Source organism: Pan troglodytes, chromosome 16 (genome assembly GCF_028858775.2).
Source record: "Pan troglodytes isolate AG18354 chromosome 16, NHGRI_mPanTro3-v2.0_pri, whole genome shotgun sequence".
Lineage (NCBI taxonomy): Eukaryota > Metazoa > Chordata > Mammalia > Primates > Hominidae > Pan > Pan troglodytes.
In genome coordinates, this window is record NC_072414.2 from 60,236,380 (window position 1) to 60,260,892 (window position 24,513).

The 24,513-nt window shown below is 40.4% G+C and overlaps 1 protein-coding gene and 1 long non-coding RNA gene across 4 annotated transcripts in view; one reads left to right on the forward strand and one right to left on the reverse strand.

Moving 5' to 3' along the window:
* CLN6 (CLN6 transmembrane ER protein) overlaps positions 1-22,875 on the reverse strand; it is a 59,826-nt gene extending 36,951 nt beyond the window's left edge. Inside the window, exon 1 of one of the 3 annotated variants that reach the window (XM_024349260.3) lies at positions 22,322-22,875. In XM_024349260.3, the coding sequence (XP_024205028.2) occupies positions 22,322-22,500 (179 nt within the window). In that variant the 5' untranslated portion in view covers positions 22,501-22,875. Of the gene's footprint in view, positions 1-13,968; positions 13,990-22,321 lie in introns of those variants that run through there. The other 2 variants (XM_054667741.2, XM_063795220.1) reach the window with 2 other exon arrangements.
* Positions 172-21,375, forward strand: LOC107968650 (uncharacterized). The gene is made up of 3 exons (XR_010151769.1): positions 172-347; positions 1,211-1,332; positions 20,166-21,375. It is a non-coding gene; the product is annotated as an uncharacterized LOC107968650 (long non-coding RNA).
* Positions 22,876-24,513: the final 1,638 nt, after the last annotated feature.

Genomic DNA, 24,513 nt, shown 5'->3' on the forward strand with positions numbered 1-24,513 from the left:
CTGGGAAGCCTGCCCTGGGGCCAGTGACGATGTCGGGGGATTGGATCCAAGACTCCACATAAGCTTAAGTCTCTCTAAGGGACTGCGTATTGTCACTGCCATCCCCTTTTGAGGTCTCCTCGGCATCGCAGAGAAGGCGGGAACTACATTTCCCAGAATCCTCTGCCACGTGGGGCTTCCGCAGAGCCTGCAAATGAGAAGCCCTTGTGAGAGATCTGGAATGCAGGCGAAAGGGAGAGGGCGCAAGTTTGCACAGGTGCTGCAGGCGGACTCATAGACAGACACGCATTCGCTGCAGCTTCTGGATGTGCTTCTTGATTGTCAGCTGCAGTGGTGTTGCAACCTGAGTGAGTAGGTGGGAGCCTCCCGGAGGCCCTTGAGATTAGAGCGGCCTCAGAGCAAGCCCTTGAGTTCCACCCACTTGGGTGCTGCCGACTGAAGTGCCGCGGCAGGCTCTTACCTTTGCTCCCGCAGCCTCCCAATGGTTGTATAAACCTCTATTTCCCTGTATCCAAAACCTAGGTACTTGGCATGCTAATGATGTATTTCTTGCCTCTTGTTTCCAAATTCACTTTTTAATACCTGTTCTGTGATAATGGGCAAAATTCCTTTAAACGTATCTCCTTATGGTGAGCATAGCAAGCCTTTTCAGTAGAAGGCCCCGGAAGGCCATTTAGGGGAGGAAGACGCTTCTCCTGCTGGCTCTGGCGCTGTATCTTCGATGACTGGTGAGGGTGAGAGGCCGTCCGGTGGTGCACTATCCCAGTCAAGCATCCAGGACACTGTCCCTCGGTGACCTCAAAGCCTCAGCCCGGCCTGGTACTCACCTGCCTGTGGCCCTCCAACATGGACAGTGGCTGCTTCAGGTCTCCCGCCCCCAGTGGTGCCTTAACTCCTCTGCATCTGCATGCTCCCCTGCCTGATTGTCACCTGGGCCCCAGAAGGTTGTTTCTTTCCTGTCCAGTGACTGAGGACAAGCTCTGGGCCAGGCCACCTTGTGAACTTCTCTGCCATTCAGTGGGCAGCAACCACATCTCCAATGAGGTCTGAACCCCAGCTCTGGGGAGGGGAGCCCTCTCAAAATTTGTCCAACCTTAGGTAGTTTCTCTTAGCCCTATAGTTCTCTCGACATCTTGTAGTTACTTTTTAATCATCGATTAATCGATATATATATATATATATATTTATTTATTTATTTTTTTTTTTTTAGACACAGACTCGCTCTGTCACCCAGGCTGGAGTGCAGTGGCACGATCTCGGCTCAATGCAGCCTTTGTCTCCTGGGTTCAAGTGATTCTCCTGCTTCAGCCTCCCAAGTAGCTGGGATTACAGGTATGCACCACCATGCCCAGCTAATTTTTTTTGTACTTTTAGTAGAGATGGGGTTTCACCATGTTGGCTAGGGTGGTCTCAAACTCCTGACCTCAAGTGATCCACCCACCTTGGCCTCCTGAAGTGCTGGGATTACAGGTGTGAGCCACCGTGCCTGGCTTCTTTATGTTAAATTTAATTTGTTTAAATCACTGTGTAGTTTCTGTCCTTTGTTTGGACACAGATGGATACATTTGGAATACATAGGGCACAGGGCTTCTGTTTTCCTAATCAGACACTGACTGACAGAGGCTAACATAGCTCTGTATCTGTCAACACCCTGGCACCCGGAAGAAGCAAATGTACATGCTATTTGGGGTTTACTCTCCTGCTTAGGTCCTTGGAACCCATTTATTCATTCAACAACGATTTGTTAAGCACCTGTTAGATTTCAGTCATGGTTCTAGATGATGGGAATATAGCAATGAATGAAACAAAAGTCCTTCCTTGCATTTCCCCAGGAATGTATCAAACACAGAAGAAAACAAGCCACCATGAATGAGAACAGATGACAAAAAATAACACATTTAGAGCCCTAAGCTTTTTGGTTATTGAAATGATTGAATAGCAGATTTAAAATAACTAGGTAGGAAATGTTTAAATAAATAAAACATGGTATCACAGGAAAAAGCAAGGGATGAAAAAGACAAACAATAACACGTGTTGGTGAAGATGTGGACAAATTGGAACTTCCATATATTCCTGGTGGGATTATAAAATGGCACAGGCCCTTTGGAAAATAGTCCAGCAGGTCCTCAAACTGTTAAATACAGAGTTAGTACATGACCCAGCAACTCCGCTTTTAGGTATAGGACCAAGAGCTCTGAAAAAAAAGTCCACAGAAAAACTTATACATGAATGTTCATAGGAGCATTATTCATAATAGCCAACAAGTGAGAACAACTCCAAAATCCATCAACTTCTAAATAAATAAATTATGGTATACAAATTCAGTGGACTATTATACAGCTATAAGAAGGCACTAAGTACTGATGTAACATGGTTCAACCTTGGAAACATTATGCTAAGTGAAAAATGCAAGTCATAAAAGGCCATATGCTGTATTAGGCCATTTATATGAAATGTCCAGAATAGGCAAATCTACAGAGACAGAAAGTAGACATAATGGGGATAGAAGGAAGTTGATAGTGATGGCTAATGGATACAGGATTCCTCTTTGGGTTGGTATAAATGTTCTGGCATTAAGTAGTGGTAATGACTTCACAACTTCTGTGAATATACTAAAAACCACTGAATTATATACTTCAAAAGGGTGAATTTTATGACAAGTGAATTATATCTCAATAAAGCTATTATTTAAGAAAATAAGGCAAAGACCTTTGCAATTGATCAGACGTATCTGAAAAATAAGCAAATAGAAATTTTAGAGCTTAACAATTTGTTGACATTAAAACTGAATGGAGGCTAGGCACAATGGCTCATACCTGTAATCCTAGCACTTTGGGAGGCAGGGTGGGAGGATCACTTGAGGCTAGGAGTTCAAGACCAGCCTGGGCAACATAGCGAGACCCCTATCTCTACAAAAAAAATAAAAAATAAAAAATTAGCCGCTGTTGTGGCATGCTCCTGTAGTTCCAGCTACTGAGGAAGCTGAAGCTGGAGGGATCCTTTGAGCCCAAAAGGTCAGGGCTGCAGTGAGCCACGACTGTGCCACCAAACCCCAGCTTGGGCAACAGAGACCCCATCTCTAAAAACAAAATGAAACAAAACAAAACAACAATAACAAAAACTCAGTGGACAGGCTAAACAATAGATTAAATAAAGCTGAATAGTGAATTGGTAAACCAAAAGACAGATTGACAAAATTACCTAAAATGCAGCACAGGTTGCTAAGGAGATGACAAACATGAAGGAAGAGTTAAGAGAAGAAAGGGTAGAATGAGAAAGTCTAAAAAATATCCAATCAGAATCCCAGAAGGAGAGAGTAGAGAGAATAAGAGAGAAGCAATATTTGAAAAGCTAACTACTGGATAAGAATTTCCAGATCTAATAAAAGACATGAGCCCACAGATAAAAGACAGCACATATCAAGAAGTGCCTCACAGCCTGGTGTGGTGGCGCACGCCTGTAATCCCAGCACTTTGGGCGGCCGAGGCGGGGGGATCACAAGGTCAGGAGTTCGAGACCAGCCTGGCCAATATGGTGAAACCCCGTCTCTACTAAAAATACAAAAATTAGCTGAGCGTGGTGGTGGGTGCCTGTAGTCCCAGGTACTTGGGAGGCTGAGGCAGGAGAATTACTTGAACCCAGGAGGCAGAGGTTGCAGTGAGCCAAGATTGTGCCACTGCACTCCAGCCTGGATGACAGAATGAGACTCTGTCTCAAAAAAAAGAAGTGGGTCACGCCTGTAATCCCAGCACTTTGGGAGGCCAAGGCAAGCAGATCAGGAGGTCAGGAGATTGAGACCATCCTGGGCAACATGGTGAAACCCTATCTCCACTAAAAATACAAAAATTAGCTGGGTATGGTGGCACATGCCTGTAATCCCAGCTACTCGGGAGGCTGAGGCAGGAGAGTCACTTGAATCAGGGAGTCGGAGGTTGCAGTGAGTCCAGATCGCGCCACTGCACTCCAGCTGGCGACAGAGTGAGACTCTGTCTCAAAAAAAAAAAAAAAAAGAAAGAAAGAAACCCACATCTGGACATGGTGTAGAGAAACCACAAAGCTCCAAAAGCAAAGATCTTAAAAGTAGCCAGAGAGAAAAGAAACCTTGTTTACAAAGAAACAAAAACTATATGGTGGCAGCAACAGTGAATTTAGAAGACAGAAAAATATCTTCAAAGTGTTAAGAGAAAGTTAACCCAGAATTGTGTGCCAGCAAAACTGTCTTTCAAAAATGCATGTAAAATAGAAACATGAAGGTGAAATAGGAACATTTCAGAATAAAACCGAGAGATTTTACCACTAACAGGCCTTAACTAAAACAATTTCTGGAAGATATACTTTAGGAGGAAGGAAAATGATCGCAGAAGAAGGGAAACATTTCTAAAAATATATAACTTATCATTGCAATGCAAGAAAGAATGATGAGCAAATCAATTATTAAGTATGTAAATAATTCCAAAAATTGTCTGCAAAAACTTATAATGAAAGGTGATGATGGTGTATAATTTGTGGGGTTAAAAAAGGACAGAAACAAATACTGGACAATAATATTTATAGATGGGGGAAGAAGGCCCGAGGTTGGTGGGGAGAGTTAGACTATTCTAAGTTCTTTGTATTCTTCTTAGAGAAGGTTCAAGTATTTGTTCACTTTAGATGTTGTTAAATGTGCATGGTAAAATTTCAAGGGTAATCACTAAAAACAGAAAATGTGTAACTTCCATACCAGTAAAAAGTAAAATAGAATAAGAAAACAAAAACCCAATGCAGAAGAAAAAGGAAAAAAATAAGTTTAAAAAAGGAAAACAAATGGAAAGCCAAAAAAGGGTATGGTAAAAATCTAAATATATCAGTAATCACAATAAGTATAAATGGACTAAACAATAAACTAAAAGACACATTCTTAGACCTAAATTAAAAAAAACTAGACATACCTAAAATAAAAGGACACAGAAAAGATGAAAGTAAAATGATGAAAAAAGATATAACAGGCAATACTGTTAGGTTGGTGAAAAAGAAACTGTGGTTTTTGCTATTACTTTTGTGCCAACCTGAAGTTAAAAGAAAGTTGGTGTAACTATATTGTCATTTGACAAAATAGACTATAAGAGATAAATAAGGACTTTATACAATGATAAAAGGTTTTATTTATCAGGAAGATGTAATAGTTCTAAAGTTGTGGGTACCTACTAAAATAGCATCCAAATATATAAAATAAAAATTTATAGAATTATGAAATGAAATTGACTAATCCACAGACATAGTGGGGTATTTCAATACAATGCTCCCAATTATTGATGAGTCAAGAAAGATTTGAATAACACAATTCACTAGCTTAATTTAGTGAATTTAGTGAATAAATTACCCTGCATTCAACAATCAAGGAACAGGCATTCTTTTCAAGGACACTTGGAATATTTTTAAAAATTGACCATATAAAAGGCCATAAAACCAGCCTCAACAAATTTCAAGAATCTGATTTACATAAACCACATTTTATAATCCGCAATCATAGATTTAACTTAAGCAACCAAATTAGAAGTGCATAAAAGAAAAAGAAGTGACACATCCACTAGGTTTTGGAAATTAGGAAGTATACTTCTAAATAACTTGTAAGTCAAGTAAGGAATCATAAAAGAAATAAAAAGTTGAACAGAATCAATGATAAAAATTACACTTATCAGGACTTATGGATGCAGGAAAAATAGTAATTCAGGGAAATTTATAGCTTTAGCTGCTTTCATTAGAAAAGAAAAAAGACTGAAAATTAATAAGCTAGGCTTCACTGTAAGAAGAAAAAAACTCCCAACAGAATAAACCCAAAGAAAGCATAAGGAAAGAGATAATAAATATAAAGGAAAAATTAATGAAGCAGAAAACAAACATGCAATAGAGATGATCAACAAGCCAAGGCCAGGCCAGGCGCAGTGGCTCACGCCTGTAATCTCAGCACTTTGGGAGGCTAAGGCAGGTGGATCACTTGAGGTCAGGAGTTTGAGACCAGCCTGGCCAACATGGTGAAACTCTGTCTCTACTAAAAATACAAAAAAAATTATCTGGGCATGGTGGCACATGCTTGTAATCCCAGCTATTTGGGAAGCTGAGGCAGAAGGATTGCTTGAACCCAGGAAGCAGAGGTTGCCCTGAGCTGAGATCGTGCCACTGCACTGCAGCGTGGGCAACAGAGCGAGACTCTGTCTAAGTAAATAAATATATAAATAAAATAAAATAACAAGCCAGAGGAGGGCCAGATAAAATAGATAAATGTTGGGCAACATTCCTTTAAAAAAAAAAGGGGACAGGGCCGGGTGCGGTGGCTCACGGCTGTAATCCCAGCACTTTGGGAGGCCGAGAGAGGCGGATCACTTGAGGTTGGGAGTTCGAGACCACCCTGGCCAATGTGGTGAAACCCTGTCTCTACTAAAAATACAAAAATTAGCTGGGCGTGGTGGTGGGTGCCTGTAATCCCAGCTACTCAGGAGGCTGAGACAGGAGAATCGCTTGAACCCTGGAGGTGGAGATTACAGTGAGCCGAGATCGCACCACTGCACTCCAGCCTGGGTGACAGAGGGAGCCTCCATCTCCCAAAAAAAAAAAAAAAAACACACAGTAGCATTCACAAATAAGCAAGAATATGAATGAAGAACAGAAGAAAGCTGCAAATATGGAAGAGATGAAAAAGATAAACATGCCATAAATAACATTATGCTAGTAAATTTCAAGATTTATTAGAAAGGGAAACATTTCTAAAAACATATAACTTATCAAAGCTGCATCAAGAAAGCCTGGAGACTTCCAGTCCAAAACTGGTGGTGTAGAAGCAAGCTGGCTACATTCCTTCCCACAGAAAACCAAAAACAAATACACAGTGCTGAGATGATCAGCACTATGCCAGCAATATTCCAGAACCCAAATATGAGGGTGAGGCAGTTCCTGGAGTCATAGAGAAGTGAAAAAGCTCTGAGCAGTCAGTAAGATAAATGGATTTCTACATCCATGACTCCCCTCCCTATAATCTGCCCAGCACCAAGTGTGTGGGAAATTTCCCAACTCAACGATTTCTGCACTGGAAAAAGTGAGATTGAGGTGGACGACTAGCTTTCCCACCATTGTGGGTTTCCTGGCAGGAGACCTTGCCTCTGCCTCAACCCATGGGAAGCATCATGATTGCCTGAAGGAAGAAATATCTCTGAGGACACTGAGAGACCAAGGAGGGAGGTGGGGATACTATCCCTAGCCCTAGAAACATGGTTCTGTAATTCGGCCAAAGAAGACACCAAATCAGAGTGGCTGTTAGCAGCACCACACTGTAGCAGCTGCATTCCACAGGTCTCCTGGGCACTAATCCCTAGCCAGCCTATCCATACTGCCAGGATATCTGGTCTGGGACCTCCCCCATTTGGAACTTCAGTGTTCCAATTGTTTATTAGAGCCAAGGCAAACCTGGGCTTAAGAAATCATCTAGTGCCAAAAAGGAGGTAGCGACCTAGTGGAAAATAAACAAACAAATAAGAAATTCAGCAGTATATTACAAAGACTCTATAAGCAAACATACCCAATAAAAAGCAAAACAGGCCACACAGAGAAGACTAGAATAAATAAATAATCCTTCAATGCAAAGATGTAGATGTATATCCACAAGAAACAACAGGAAACAGGAAACCATGAGCACCCCAAACAGACAAAGCATGGAACCAGTGATGGCCCTAAGAAGATGGCAATATGTGAGCTCTCTGACCAAGAATTCAAAATAGCAGTTTTAAGGAAACTCAGCGATCTACAAGATAATACAGAAAATCAATTCGGAATTTATTAAATTTAACAAAGATTGAAATTTTAAAAAATCAAATCTTGGAACTGAGAAATACATTTGCTAAATCAAAAAATTCATTAGAGACTCTCAACAGCAGAATGGATCAAGCAGAGGAAAGAATCCATAATCTCAAAGATAGGCTATTTGAAATTACACAGAGGAGAAAAAAGAAAAAAAGAATACAAAGGAATGAAGATTGCCGACAAGATATGGGAAATTGCCTCAAAAGATCAAATCTAATAATTATTGGTGTTCAAGAGGGAGTTGAGCAAGAACAAGGGGTACAGAACTTACTTAAATAAATAATGAGACTCCATCTCAAAATAAATAAATAAATAAATAAGGAAAAGAAAAATAAGTGCTTAAATAAAATATTTTGTCAGAAAAATATAAACTAATGCCTTTTTGTTCACGTGACTTTAGTAACCTTTTGGAAATAAAGACAGTTTTAAAGATTATTGGTAAAATAAAATGTCTTGAAAGTGTAGACATTTGGTTTAAATTAAGGTCAGATATCAGACTTGCTAAATGCTTTAAGGTCAAACTGTTTCTTTGACTTTTGAAAGTGGTTTGATTTACCTACTTTGGAGCATTAGATGATAGGTAAGGCCTGGGGACATGTGGAGAGCCATGCCCACCAGCTATGCTAAGAGTCAGACCTTATCTTCATTTCTGTCTAATGTCCTAAGCTCCACCCCAGTATATAATTGAAATTGCTTACTTACCAGGTTTTTCACTAAAAATAAAAGTTGCTAAGCGTTAACATTGTAATATGTAGTTGAGACGACTGCAGAAACAGTTTTACATACAAGGTGTATGGGGAATGTGCTTTTGGTAAAAGACTGTAAGAAGTCACAGAAATACGGCTTTTGTTAAAGGGAATGTAATTTTGTCTAGTTCAGAGGGTTTTAAACATTGTCCTAACCTAAAAGAGTAATGGAACAAAACTGAAGGTTTAAGCAAAGTGAAAAGGGTTTGTAAAACCCTTTTAAAATTCTGTGAGTATAAACAAGTTGGCTAAGATTTAAAAGGAATTATTTAGCTTTTTTCCTTAGGTTAAAACACTGAAATCATACTGATATGGGGCCAGAATCTCGGCCTACTTTTCCGAATAACAGAGTTTTCTTAGAAAATTAATCTGCTGTTTGATGGAAAATTGTAAAGGGTTCTAAAAAGTTCATGAAAATCTTACCTTATGGTCAAACTAATTAAGACTGGATAGATATAAAATTTTATTTAAAAAACTAGCTTTGGCTGGGTGCGGTGGCTCATGCCTGTAATTCTAGTGCTTTGGGAGGCCAAGGTGGGTGGATCACCTGAGGTCAAGAATTCGACACCAGCCTGGCCAACATGGTGAAACCGCATCTCTACTAAAAGTACAAAAATTAGCCAGGCATGGTGGCATGCACCTATAATCCCAGCTACTCAGGAGGCTGAGGCAGGAGTATCGCTTGAACCCAGGAGGCAGAGGTTGCAGTGAGCCGATATTGCGCCACTGCACTCCATCCTGGGTGATAGAGCAAGACTCTATCTCAAAAAAAAAAAAAAAAACCACAAAAAAAAGGATGGGCATGGTGGCTCATGCCTGTAATCCCAGCACTTTGGGAGGCTGAGGTGGGCGGATCACAAGGTCAGGAGATCGAGACCATCCTGGCTAACACAGTGAAACCCCGTCTCTACTAAAAATACAAAAAAAATTAGCCGGGCCTGGTGGTGGGAGCCTATAGTCCCAGCTACTCGGGAGGCTGAGGCAGGAGAATGGAGTGAACCCGAGAGGCGGACTTTGCAGTGAGTTGAGATGGGGCCACTGTACTCCAGCCTGGGTGACAGAGGGAGACTCCATCTCAAAAAGATCAGAAAACAAAAAACAAAAAAACCCCAAAAAAACTAGCTTTAACATTAAAGATGCACTAATGCAAAATAATAATAATAACAGAAAACTTTCCAAAGCTCAAGAAAGTTATAAATATCCAAGGACAGAAAGATCAGAGAACACCAAGCAGTTTTCGCCCAGGTAAGACTACCCTAAGGCATATAATAATCAAACTCTCAAAAGTCAAGGACACAGAAAGGATCCTAAAAGCAGCAATATAAAATAAGCAAATAACACATAAGGGGATTCCAGTTCATCTGGCAACAAGACTTCAACAGAAACCATAAAGCCAGGAAGGAATGGGACAGCATTTTCAAAGTGCTGAAAGAAAAAAAAAACTGCCATCCAAGAATACTGTATCCAACAAAGCCATCCTTTAAATATGAAGGAAAGATAGTCTTTCTCTGACAAACAAAAGCTAAGAGAATTCACCATCCCCAGACCCGTCTTAAAAGAAATGCTAAATGGAGTTCTTCAATCTGAAAGAAAAAAACACTAATGTGCCAAAAGAAAACATTTGAAAGCATAAAACCTACTGGTAAAATTAAGAACAAAGACAACCCCAGAATACTCCAATACTCTAATTAAGATGTAAAATTCACTCATAACTCTAATATAAAGCCTAGAAGAGAAATCTATCAAAAACAGTAGCAGCTACAGCAACCTGTTAAGAGACAGGCAATAGTGGCCAGGCACAGTGGTTCATGCCAGCACTTTCAGAGGCCAAGGTGGGTGGATCACTTGAGGTCAGGAGTTCGAGTCCAGCCTGACCAACATGGTGAAACGCTGTCTCTACTAAAAATACAAAAATCAGCCAGGTGTGATGGTGCACACCTGTAATCCCACCTACTTGGGACGCTGAGGCAGGAGAATCACTGGGTTGCAAGGAGCTATTGCACCATTGCACTCCAGCTTGGGTGACAGAGCAAGACTCTGACAAAAAAAAAAAAAAAAAAAAAAAAAAGAGAGAGAGAGGCAATATAAAAATATGTGAATTGAGACAACAAATAGTCAAAATGTGGGGAGATGGAGTTAAAGTGCAGAGGTTTTTTTTTTTTGGTTTTGCTTTATTTCTGCTCTTTTTTGTGATCTAAGGTAAGTTATCATCTCTTTAAAATAAGTTATCAGTTTTTTTGTAAGCACCATGGTAACCATAATGTAAAACCTATAACAGATACAATAAAAATAAAAGGTGGCCATGCGTGGTGGCTCATGACTGTCATCCCAGCATTTTGGGAGGCTGAGGCTGGCAGGTTGCTTGAACCCAGGAGCTTGAGACGAGCCTGGGCAACATGTTGAAACCTCATCTCTACAAAAAAAGTATAAAAATTAGTTGGGTGTGGTAGCATATTCCTGTAGTCCCAGCTACTTGGGTGGCTGAGGTGGGAGGATCACCTGAGTCGAGGGAAGTTGAGGTTGCAGTGAGCCATGATTGCACCACTGTACTCCAGCCTGGGTGACACAGTGAAACCCTGTCTCAAACAAAACAAAACAAAACAAAACAAAAAACAGAACAACCAGAAAATAAGCAACAAAATGGCAGTAGTAAGTCCTTACTTATCAATAATACACTGAATGTACATGGGTTATTCAATGTTATTATTAAGTTTAATTGGAGAATTCAGTCAATTCTCTAATTAAGAGACAGACAGTGGCTGAATGGATAAACAAGGCCCAACTATATGCTGGGTGATATTAACTAATATGTTATTATCACATGAACACAATCAAGAATAAGAAACCCAACTTACCAATAGAGACACACATAGACTGAAAGTGAAGAGATGGAAAAAGACATTCCATGCAAGTGGAAACCAAAAAAGAACAGGATTAGCTATACTTATATTACATAAAATAGACTACAAGTCAAAGACTGTAAAAAGTGACAAAGAAGATCAATATATAATGATAAAGGGGTCAGTTTAGCAAGAGGATATAACAATTATAAGTATCTATGCACTCAACACTGGAGCACCCAAGTATATTAAGTAAATATGAATCAACCTAAAGGCAGAGATAGACTGTAATACAATACAGTAGGGGACTTCAACACCCCACTTTTCAGTAATAAACAGATCATCCAGACAGAAAATCAACAAAGAAGCATCAGAATTAAACTACACACTAGACCAAATAGGCCTAACTGACGTTTACAGAACATTTCACCCAACTGCTGCAGAATACACATTGTTTTCATAAACACATGTAACATTCTCCAAAATAGACTATATCTTAGGCTACAAAACAAGTCTGAACAAATTCAATAAAGTAGAAATTATATCAAATATATTTTCTGGCCACAATGGAATAAAACTGGAAATCAATAACAACAGGGATCTCAGAAACTACATAAACACATAGAAATTAAACAACTTACTCCTGAACAACCAATGGGTCAATGAAGAAATTAAAAAGAAAATTAAAAAAAATTTTCAATCAAATCAAAATGGAAATAAACATAACAAAATATATGAGATATGGTAAAAGCAGTACTCAGAGGGAATTTTATAGCAATAAATGCCTACATCAAAAAAGCAGAAAGACTTCAAATAAACAACCTAACAATGCACCTCAAGGAACTAGAAAAACAAGAACAAACCAAACATGTTAGAAGGAAATTATTAGAATGAAAGAAATAATAAATATCAGAGCAGAAATAAATGAAATTAGGCTAAAATATAGAGAAAATCAATGAAATGAAAATTGGTTTTTTGAAAAGATAAACAAAATTAACAGACCATTAACTAGGCTAAGATAAAAGGAGAGAAGTCCCAAATAAATAAAATTAAAAATGGGCTGGGCACGGTGGCTCATGACTGTAATCCTAGCACTTTGGGAGGCCAAGGTGGGCAGATCACTTGAGGTCAGGAGTTCGAGACCAGCCTGGCCAACATAGTGAAACCCTGTCTCTATTAAAAATACAAAAATTAGCCTGGCGTGGTGGTGCATGCCTGTAATCCCAGATACTCGGGAGGCTGAGGCAGGAGAATTGCTTGAAACTGGGAGGTGTTCTAAGCTCTGGAACAAAAAACAAGGATGCCCACCTCCACTTTTATTCAACATAGTATTGGAAGTCCTGTCCATAGCAATTAGGCAAGAGAAAGAAATAAAGAGAATCCAATTTGGAAAGGAAGAATTCAAATTAGACTTGTACACAGAAGACAAGATCTTACATTTAGAAAAACCTAAAGACTCCACCAAAAAACTGTTAGAACTGATAAACAAATGCAGTAAAGTCGCTGGATACAAAATCAACAGACAAAAATCTGTAGCATTTCTATCCAATAATGAACTAGCAGAGGAAGAAATCAAGAAGGCAATCCCATTTATAATAGCTGCAAAAACAAACAAACAACAACAACAACAACAAAACCTAGGAATAAATTTAACCGAAGAGGAGAAAGATCTCTTCAAGGAAAACTACAAAGCACTGAAGAAATAAATTGAAGAGGACACAGCAAAATGGAAAGCTATTCCATGTTCATGGGCTGGAATAGTTAGTTGTTAAAGTGATAATTCCACCCAAAGCAGATTACAGATTTAATGCAATTGCTATCAAAATACCAATGATGTTCTCAACAGAAATAGAAAAAACAATCCTAAAATTCATATGGAACCACAAAAGACCCACAATAGTGAAAGCAATCCTAAGCAAAATGAACAAACCTGGGTCAGGCATGGTGGCTCATGCCTGTAATCTGAGCACTTTGGGAGGCTGAGCTGGGTGGGTCACCTGAGGTCAGGAGTTCAAAACCAGCCCGGCCAACATGGCAAAACCGTGTCTCTACTAAAAATACAAAATTAGCTGGGTGTGGTGGCACATGCCTGTAATCCTAGCTACTTGGGAGGCTGAGGCAGGAGAATCACTTGAACCTGGGAGGTGGAGGTTGCAGTGAGCTGAGATCGTGCCATTGCACTCCAGCCTGGGCACTAAGAGTGAAACTCAGTCTCAAAAAAAAAAAAAAAAAAAAAAAAAAAGAACAAATCTGGAAGCATCACACTAACTGACTTCAAAATATACTACAAAGCTATAGGAACCAAACTAGCATGTTACTGACATAAAAACAGACACATAGACTAATGAAACAGAACAGAGAATCCAGATATAAACAAATGCATTTGCAGCCAATTCATTTTCAACAAATGTGCCAAGAATATACAATGGGGAAAGGATAGTCTTTTCAATAAATGGTGCTGTGAAAATGAAATAACCATATGCAGAAGAATGAACTATACTGCTATCTCTCACCATACACAAAAATCAAATCAAAATAAATCAAAGACTTACATCTAAGACCTAGGCCAGGTGCGGTGGCTCATGCCTGTAATCCCAGCACTTTGGGAAGCCGAGGTGGGCGGATCACGAGGTCAGGAGATTGAGACCATCCTGGCTAACACGGTGAAACCCCGTCTCCACTAAAAAGAAAAATACAAAAAATTAGCCAGGCGTGGTGGCGGGTGCCTGTAGTCCCAGCTACTCGGGAGGCTGAAGCAGGAGAATGGCATTAACCTGGGAGGCGGAGCTTGCAGTGAGCCGAGATTGTGCCACTGCACTCCAGCCTGGGCTACAGAGTGAGACTCTGTCTCATAAAAAAAAAAAAAAACTCTAAGACCTAAAACTATGAAACCACTAGAAGAAAACCTTGGGGAAATGCTCCAGGACATTGGTCAGGGCAAAGATTTTTTTGTGTAAGACCTCAAAGGCACAGACAACAAAACCAAAAATAGACAAACGGGATTACATCAAGCTAAAAATCTTCGCACAGTAAAGGAAACAATCAACTAAGGGGAGATAGCCCAAAGAATAGGAGAAAATATTTGCAAACTATCCATATGACAAGGGGGATTAATAACCAGAATATACAAGGAGCTCAAAGAACTCAATAGCAAAACCAACAACAACAAAAAACAACAACAACAAAAAAATTCAATTAAAAATGGGCAAAAGATCTGAATTGACATTTGTGATAAAAACATACAAATGGCTGACAGGTATTTTTTAAAATGCTCAACATCACTAATCATCAGGAAAATACAAATCAAAGCTACAATGAAATATTATCTTAGCCTAGTTCGAATGACTTTTATCAAAAAGAAGGAATAACAGAGGCTGGTAAGGATGTGGAGAAAGGGGAACTCTCAAACACTGTTGATGGGAATGTAAATTACCACAGCTGCTATGCAAAGCAATACGGAGGTTCCTCAAAAAGCTAAAAATAGAACTACCATATGATCCAGCAATTCCACCACTGGGTATATATCCAAAAGAGAGGAAATTGATATATTGAAGAGAGATTCGCATTCCCATGTTTGCTGCAGCACTATTCACAATAACCAAAATATGGAATCAACCTAAGTGCCCATCAACTGAATGTATGGATAAAGAAAATGTGGTATAGATATACAATGGAATACTGTTCAGCCATGAAAAAGAATGAAACTCTGTCATTGTAGCAACATAGATAGAACTGGAGGTCATTATGTTGAATGAAGCCAAGCACAGAAAGACAAATATATCTCATGTTTTCACTCACATATGGGAGCTAAAAAGTGAATCTCATAAAGATAGAGAGTAGATTGACAGTAAGGGCGGTGAGGGGATGGAGAGGTTGATTAATGGGTACAAATACACAGTTAGGTAGAAGAAAGAAGACCTGATATTCGATAAGGTGACTGTAGTTAACATTAATCTATTGGACATTTCTTATTATTATTTTTTTGTGTATGTGACAGAGCCTCACTCTGTTGCCCAGGCTGGAGTGCAATGGCGTGATCTCGGCTCCTGCAACCTCTGCCTCCCGGGTTCAAGCGATTCTCCTGTCTCAGCCTCCCGAGTAGCTGGGATTACAGGTGCAAACAACCAGGCCTGGCTAATTTTTGTATTTTTAGTAGAGACGGGGTTTCACCATGTTGGTCAGGCCGATCTCGAACTCCTGACCTCGTGATCCACCCACCTTGGCCTCCCAAAGTGCTGGGATTACAGGCATGAGTCACTGCGCTGGCCACTATTGGACATTTCAAAATAACTAGAAGAGAATAATTCAAACGTTCCTAGCATAAAGAAAAGATAAATATTTAAGGTGACAGCTATCCCAATGGCCCTGATTTGATTATACAAATGTACCAAATTATCACATGTACCATGAAAATATGTACATCTATTATATATCAATGAAAAATAAAAAAATTAAATTCCTACTGAAGAAAAGAAAGCCCAAGTAGTCCAATAGCTATGGGATAAATTGAATCAGTGGCTTAAAAAAAAAAATCAAGCCAGCTGGTCACAGTGGCTCATGCCTATAATCCCAGCACTTTGGGAGGCTAAGGCAGGCGGATCATGAGGTCAAGAGATCAAGACCATCCTGGTCAACCAACATGGTGAAACCCTGTCTCTACTAAAAATACAAAAATTAGCTGGGCTTAGTGGCGCACGCCTGTAGTCCCAGCTACTAGGGAGGCTGAGGCAAGAGAATCGCTTGAATCTGGGAGGCGGAGGTTGCAGAGAGCTGAGATTGCACCACTGCACTCCAGCCTGGGCGACAGAGTGAGACTCCGTCTCAAAAAAAAAAAAAAAAAAATCAAGCCTAGATAGTTTTCACGCAATTCGTAGCAGATTTTCATGAAGCTAATGATACCAAACATCATAGCTTATCCTAGCCTAACTTAAACATGCCCAAAACACTCACGTTAGCCTACAGATAGGAAAAGATTAAAATTCAGATTTTTAAGTACAGTTTCTATTGAATGTGAACTACTTTCAAATCACCATAAAGTAAAAAAATTGTAAGTTGGGGACCGTATTTGTATTCTAATTTTATACTAACTCTTACAAAGAATATCAAAAGAAGCATACTTCTTAACTCTGTATGAGGTTAGTATAAACTTGATATAAAACTAATCAAGGACTGTATGAGAAAGGAAATAACAGAACAGAATCTCTGATGAACATGGATGTAAATACTATAAACAAAATATTAAGAAACTGAATCCAACATTATATAATAAAGACAATTTATGATGGCTAAGCTGGATTTATCCAAAGAGTATAAGAATGTAAATCATTCTTATACTCTAACATCAAATCCATAACTTTAGTCCATCACATTAAATGGATTAAAAGAGAAAAGTTATATAATTATCTCAATAGATATAGTAAAGGCATTCAGTAAAAGTTAACATCCATTTATGACAAAAGCTCTTAGTAAAGCCGAAATAAAATGAAACTTCCTATTGTTAAAGGTTATTTTTAAAAAGCCTATAATCTTCATCATTCTTAATGGTAGATCACTGTAAACATTGTTCCATTAAGAGCAGACTAAGACAAGGTCAGGCGCAGTGGCTCACACCTGTAATCCCAGCACTTTGGGAGGCAGAGGCGGGTGGATGGATTGAGCTCAGGAGGTCGAGACCAGGCTGAGCAACATGGCAAAACCCCTTCTCTACAGAAAATACAAAAATTAGCTGGATATCGTGGTGCACACCTGTAATCCCAGCTACTTGGGAGGCTGAGGCAGGAGAATCGCTTGAGCCTGGGGGTTGGAGGTTGCAGTGAACCAAGATCGCCCCACTGCACTCCAGCCTGGGTGACACAGTAAGACACTGTCTCAAAACAAACAAACAAACAAACAGAATAAGCCAAAGATGTCTGCTATCACCCCTTCTAGTCGATAAGGTGAAGGGTAAGACAGAAAACAGTACTGTCATTATTTGTAGGTAATATAATTGCATATATAGAAAACCTCAAAAGAATGTTCAGACAAATTGTTAGAATTAATAAGAGAGTCCAGCAAGGTTGTTAACTGCAAAAATGCAAAACTGGAAGAAGGTATTTGTGACATGTAGAACTGACAAAAAGATCTAGCATGTGCGTGTGTGTGTATGTGTGTGTGTGTATGTGTGAATCTTTTTTTTTTTTTTTTTTTGAGACAGAGTCTTGGTCTGTCACCCAGGCTAGAGTGCAGTGGCATGATCTCGGCTCACCGCAACCTCCGCCTTCCGGGTTCAAGCAATTCTCCTGCCTCAGCCTCCCGAGTAGCTGGGATGTACAGGCATGCACCACCACGCCCGGCTAATTTTGTATTTTTAGTAGAGATAGTGTTTCTCCATGTTGGTCTGGCTCGTTTTGAACTCCCAACCTCAGGTTATCCACCCATCTTGCCCTCCCAAAGTGCTGGGATTACAGGCGTGAGCCACCACACCTGGTCTTGTGTGAATCTTAAAATAAGAAAAAGACAAACCAGTAGGAAGATGAGCAAAATACATGAATAGGCACTTTACCAAAAAAGGAAACATAAATTACCAACAAACATGAAAAGATGCTCAACCTCATTGACAATCAGGTAAATATAAATAAATGCCACAATAAGATAGCATTTTATTCCAACTCTATTGGCAAAAATTAACAAATTTAGTATCAAGTACTGGTGAAGATATGTATCAGTGGAACCTCTTTTATACCACCAATATTGTGTAAATTGGTACAATCTTGATAAACACTTTGGCAACATTTTGTAAAATTGAACTGGATATATTGCAGGGAAGTTCTTGCACAAGCATAACAATATTCAGTGCAGTACTATTTACCAAAAATTGCGGTCTACCAAATGTCTACTGATAGGAAAATGGAAAAATAGTGATATATTCACAGAGTGCATGTACTATAGCTACACACATCAACCTGGTCAAATATAATGTATGAAAAAGGCAAACTGTGGAAAACTAAATAAAGTCAAACTTGCATAAAGCTCAAACAAGTAAACTAAACAATAACTTGTTTAGTTATATCTATGCCTATGATAAAACTACATATTTTTAAAAATCAAGAATATAGTCAATATGAAATTCAAGCTAGTATTACCTCTGGTGAGGAGGTAGAGCAAGACAGGAAAGGGGAATACAGGTGGATGCATGAATAGGCAGTGTTCTAGTTCTTAAGTTGAATGGCGAGTTTCTAAGTCTTCATTTCATGTTGCATTTGTTCTTTTGATGTATCAAATACTATAGTTTTTAAGAGAGCTGTAGTTTCCCTCTTTCGCCACTACATGGCAGGCTAGCACCTTAGTGAAATAAATCCTGAATGGGAAAGGCTGGTGTAAATGGACATGTACCTAATAGCTTTCTAGCAGCATTCTAATTTCCCCATGCGGATACATATAAAATAGGGCTTGATGTTCTCAGAGTGTTTAAATGCACAACCACGGCATCTCAGGTGTACATCACTGTGGCATGGATCTTGCAGCCACGTGACCGGGTTTTTTGTTTTTATTTTTCCTTCTTTCTGCCTGGTTATGTAACTATTTTTGCAAACTTAGAAGTGTTTCTGTTTGAATGCTGAGTTTTATTTCTCAGAATGTTCCAATATTTCCCAAGGCATTCATTCCTAAATTAATAACATGGAGCGGGAGGACAGTCCCTCATGGCAATTGACACATCTAACTTGCACTTTTACGTCTAACGTTTTGGTGCTGTGTTTTTCACCACTAGCATTAGAACCACTGTTTAATAATGTCTGATGACACTATTGCAATATGTAAAGTAATACTTAAAATTTAGTAACAATCAATGTTAAAATAGCAATGCAATAGTCATCAAAATCACTCACAGAAAGTCTGGTGCCAAATAGCTTGTTCACATGATGTGATTGATGTGACAGTGACACAAATGTCGGCAGGTACTTCTTTTTTAGCCGCCTATGCCACCAGTGGCAACACACAAACAGCATAAAGTCTAACTTCTATAAATCTCAAACAAGTAAACTAAACAATATCTTCTTTGGTAATACCTATGCCTATGATAAAACTACATTTTTTTTTTTTTTTTTTTTTTGAGACAGAGTCTCGCTCTGTCGCCCAGGCTGGAGTGCAGTGGCACAAACTCCGCTTGCAGTGGCTCACTGCAAGCTCCGCCTCCCGGGTTCACGCCAATCTCCTGCCTCAGCCTCCCGAGCAGCTGGGAATACAGGCGCCCACCACCGCGCCCAGCTAATTTTTTTTGTATTTTTAGTAGAGACGGGGTTTCACCGTGTTAGCCAGGATGGTCTCGATCTCCTGACCTCGTGATCCACCCGTCTCGGCCTCCCAAAGTGCTGGGATTACAGGCGTGAGCCACCGCGCCCGGCCAAAACTACATATTTTTTTAAAAATCAAGAAAATGGTCGACATGAAATTCAAGCCAGTATTATCTCTGGTGAGGAGAGAGAGCACAATACGAAAGGGGCATAGGGAGCATACAGGTGGATGCATGAGCAGGTAATGTTCTCGTTCTTAAGTTGGATGGTGGTGAGCCACCCACTTGCAGCTTCACTCTAGACTTGCCCTGTCTGCTACCATAGCACTAGACACACGTGGCAAGGGAGCACTTGAAATAAGATGTGCTGTAAGTATGAAATACACACTGGAGTTTGAAGACTTAGTATGAAAAAAGGTCAAATGTCTCTTAATAAATTTTAATGTTGATTACATGTTGAAATGATAATATTTTGAGCAGTGTGAAAAAGAGGTGAGAACGACCCCAGGACAGATCAAAGCCTGCGTGCTGCTGCATCCCACGCTCCTAGCGCCTATGTCCCGCCGCCGTTGCCCCACCACTGTGCCCAAGAGAAAGGCTGAAGGTGATGCTAAAGCAGATAGAGCCAAGATGAAGGACAAACCACAGAGAAGATCCACGAGGTTTTCTACTAAGCCTGCTCCTCCAAAGCCAGAGCCCAAACCTAAAAAGGCCCCTGCAAAGAAGGGAGAGAAGGTACCAAAAGGGAAAAGGGAAAAGCTGAAGCTGGCAAGGAGGGGAATAACCCTGCAGAAAATGGAGATGCCCAAACAGACCGGACACAGAAAGCTGAAGGTGCTGCAGATGCCAAGTGAAGTGTGTGCATTTTTGATAACTGTGTACTTCTGGTGACTGTACAGTTAGAAATGCTATTTTTTATCAAGTTTTATAAAAATGCAGAATTTTGTTTTACCTTTTTTTTAAGCTATGTTGTTAGCACACAGAACACTTCACTGTGTTTTTTGGGAAAGGGGCATATGTCACTAACAGAATGTCTCCGAAGCTAGGTTGACGTGGGGAAAACCCTTTTCCCTTCTAGTTTTGGGAGACTTGCCCTTGGCTCCCAGGCAGGGGGATTCCCTGACTTTGACACACAAGGTCCCTTGGCACAAAAGCTTTGTGGGATGGTAAAACAAATTCGTTTCTATGTCCTCTTCTCCCTTTCCACCTTTCAGCATAGATTTAACTCCCTTAAACGCAGACACCTGTTGGACCTGACCCCCAATAATTGGTTACTGGTGTGTCAGGCAATCTAGCCTTTCCAGTGATGCCACTGAGATGGAACCCCTCAAAAAAGCAGTGGTTCTGTTTCTAGATTGTGGATCTTCAGATAAATTCTGCCATTTTCATTTCACTTCCTGAAAGTCAGGGTCAGCTCATGAAACATTGTTAAACAACATGCTAAACATGAACTATCAACCTCACTCTAAACTTTCCCTGTTCAGAGCATCAGATGAGGACTTCATTTGGGTTTTATAGTGGCTTTCTGATTTTTGGTAGTCCATTGAAGAAGGGAGTTTGAAAGTCGCTGCATATGTTAACGATTGTTTGCCCACGTCCTGCCTGAAATGCCATGATTGCTTATGGAGAGTATCTTTAATAAAGCTGGATACAGTTTGGCTTGGGAAAATAAAAGAAACAATATTTTGTATATGTTTGGTTAAATGAAATACTTCAATTCATTTCACCTGTTTCTTTTTACTTTTTCTTTCTTGTTTGGAGTCAGGGTCTCCCTCTGTCACCAAGGCTGGAATGCAGTGTTGCAGTCACCACTCACTGAAACCTCAACCTATCAGTTTTAAAAGATCCTCCTGCCTCAGCCTCCCCAGTAGCTGGGACTACAGGTGCGGGCCACCATGCCTGGCTAATTAATTTTTGTACAGACAGGGTCCCACTATGTTGCCCTGTCTGTTGTCCAACTCCTCGCCCGAAGTGATCCTCCTTCTTCGACCTCCCAAAGTGCTAGAATTACAGGCATGAGTCACCGCCCCCAGCCTTTCCCCTCTTTTTATTTTATTATTATTATTTTTTTGAGACGGAGTCTTGCTCTGTCTCCCAAGCTGGAGTGCCGTGGCGCCATCTCGGCTCACTGCAACCTCTGCCTCCCAGGTTCAAGCGATTCTCTTGCCTCAGCCTCCCAAATAGCTAAGATTACAGCCACGCGCCACCATGCCCAGCTAATTTTTTTGTATTTTTAGTAGAGGCGGGGTTTCACTATGTTGGCCAGGCTGGTTGAGAACTCCTGACCTCAAGTGATCCGCCTGCCTCTGCCTCCCAAAGTGCTAGGATTACAGGTGTGAGCCACCATGCCCGGCCATTTTTCCCTTTTTTAAATGTGGTTACTAGAAAATGTAAAATTACATATGTGGCTCGCACTGTATTTCTGTTGGGCAGCACTGCTCTAGCCGTTATTACCAACACAATACTTGTGTTATAGCACTCCTGTATCACAGTATTTGTTATTACAATACTCTCTTTGGGATCCCCACACACGTGGCTGGCTTCAGGGGTGTGGGCAGTGCAGTCGCACAGGGCCCCACGTTCAGAAGGGCTTCGCCCTTGGTTTAATGCGCTGCTCTCATTGCCTTGAAACTTACTTTTTACCTTTGAATTTGAGTTTTCTCAGCGAAGTCTCACAGGACAATGGCGCCTGCGCCAGTGGCTTGAAGGCTCGGCTCAAGCCCGCCTCGCCTACCTCCCTCCTAGGGATGGCTCCCAGTGTCTCTGGCCGGGGCCTGCCTCTCGCTCGCCGCTCCTTCCCGGCAACGGCTGCCATTTTCCGCCCAGGCAAGGTCCTGGGCGCCGCTCTGGGGAGGGTCAGGGTGCGCGTCCCACCGCGTCGTGGGGCAGGGTGTAGTGATGGTCACGCATCCCTTCCCTGGGCTTCTCCGGCACACCTGTATCTAGGGACTGAGCGCGACTGACGCAGAGGTCGCAATACCGCTGGGGGCTGCCTGGTGCCATGGGGTTGGGCCGCGGGCCCAAGGGAAAGAGAGACACCTGGCCTGACTTCTGCAGGCCTCTCCCCGCCAGCGAGCGCACGGCAGCGGTGCCCAGGGGCTGGAGGCAGCGGAACGCACGCGCCCGGCGTCGCTGAGGGCTTGCGCCAGCCCCAGAGTACCCACGTGCCCGAGGGAGCGCGCCCGCCTCTGGCTCCGAGCTTGGGGGAGGGGCGGCGTGAGGGAGGGAGGATCCTGTTTTCCTGCTTGCAAGCTTCCTGGGTCTTTGTTGTGCTGTTTGTCTCTTCTGGCTAGTCAGAGCACCCTCTGGGGACAAGCTGTAACATACGAATTGTGTAACTCGGTGATTCCACATTGCACAATAGGAACATAAATGGTAAAATTCGTGCTAATAATTTAAAATTGTATTTTTTCTTTATTTAGAAATTTTCATAAGTAGCATATAAAAAGCACAAAAAGTCCAGAGAGAGAAGGCTAGAAGCAAGGTAAAAGCTTTTACTTGCCTTTTGAATAAGGCATCCTCATTTTGCACCGGGCCCACAAATTATGTAGCCAGTCCTGCTTCCATAATCTAAATTTCAAGCATTCCAGGCTCTGACCACTACTTTTGGGTTGTCCAGCACCACAAGTCCAGCAATCCTTTGATTCCAATAGGACCTACAATTAATAGATCTTACCACCTTTTCTCTGGCCTTCATCTCATATATATATGATATATATATGAGATATATATGATATATATGAGATATATGATATATATATGAGATGTATATATGATATATATGAGATGTATATATGATATACATAAGATGTATATGATATATGAGATATATATGAGATATATGATATATATGAGATATAGATATATGATGATGATATATATGATATATATGAGATCTATATATGATATATATGAGATCTATATATGATATATATGAGATCTATATATGATATATATGTATATATCATATATCTCACATATATGTATATACATATATGTATATCATATATATGAGATATATCTCATATATGATATATATGAGATCTATACGATATATATGAGATCTATATGATCTATGATATATATCATATATATGAGATATATATGATATATATGAGATATAGATGATATATATGAGATATAGATATATATGATATATATCATATATGATATATATGAGATATAGATATATATGATATATATGAGATATAGATATATATGATATATCTATATATCATATATATCCTGGCTTCCCTTCTTTCCCGGCTTAAATTTCATTGTCAACTATTTTGGTCATTCCTGTGGATACACCCTGAACTCCCTTGCCCCGTCTCCACTCACAATACCCATCTGGCCAACTCTAGTAAAGCCCAACTCTCTGCTCTGTGCAGTCTCTCAGGCTCCACTAGGCAGCCCTGAGTGTGCCTCACTTTGCAGTCTCCAAAGAGCAACAACAGGGGAAGCCCCAGTGTGCAAGAACTCTTCGTACCTCTGCTTTAAAGTCATACTCCCCCGGCACAAGTCACAGGGCCAAGCTCAGCCTCAAAGGGTGGAGAAATAGATTTCATCTCTTGATGAAAGAAGCTACAAAGTTACATTGTAAAGGGGCTCATGTACATAGATGGAGAAAATTTGTGGCAATTTTTTCAATCTACCACAAATTTTAAAAGGAAAGAAAGTATATCTCAATCTTTCTCCTCCGGGGAGATATGTTAGTTTCTGCAAATCTGACTACTGTCTCCAAGAATCTCAGTTACTGAGATAATAGGAAGGAGAGGGGCAACTTTGTCAAATCATTAGATTCTCCAGAATTATGATAGCCTGGTCA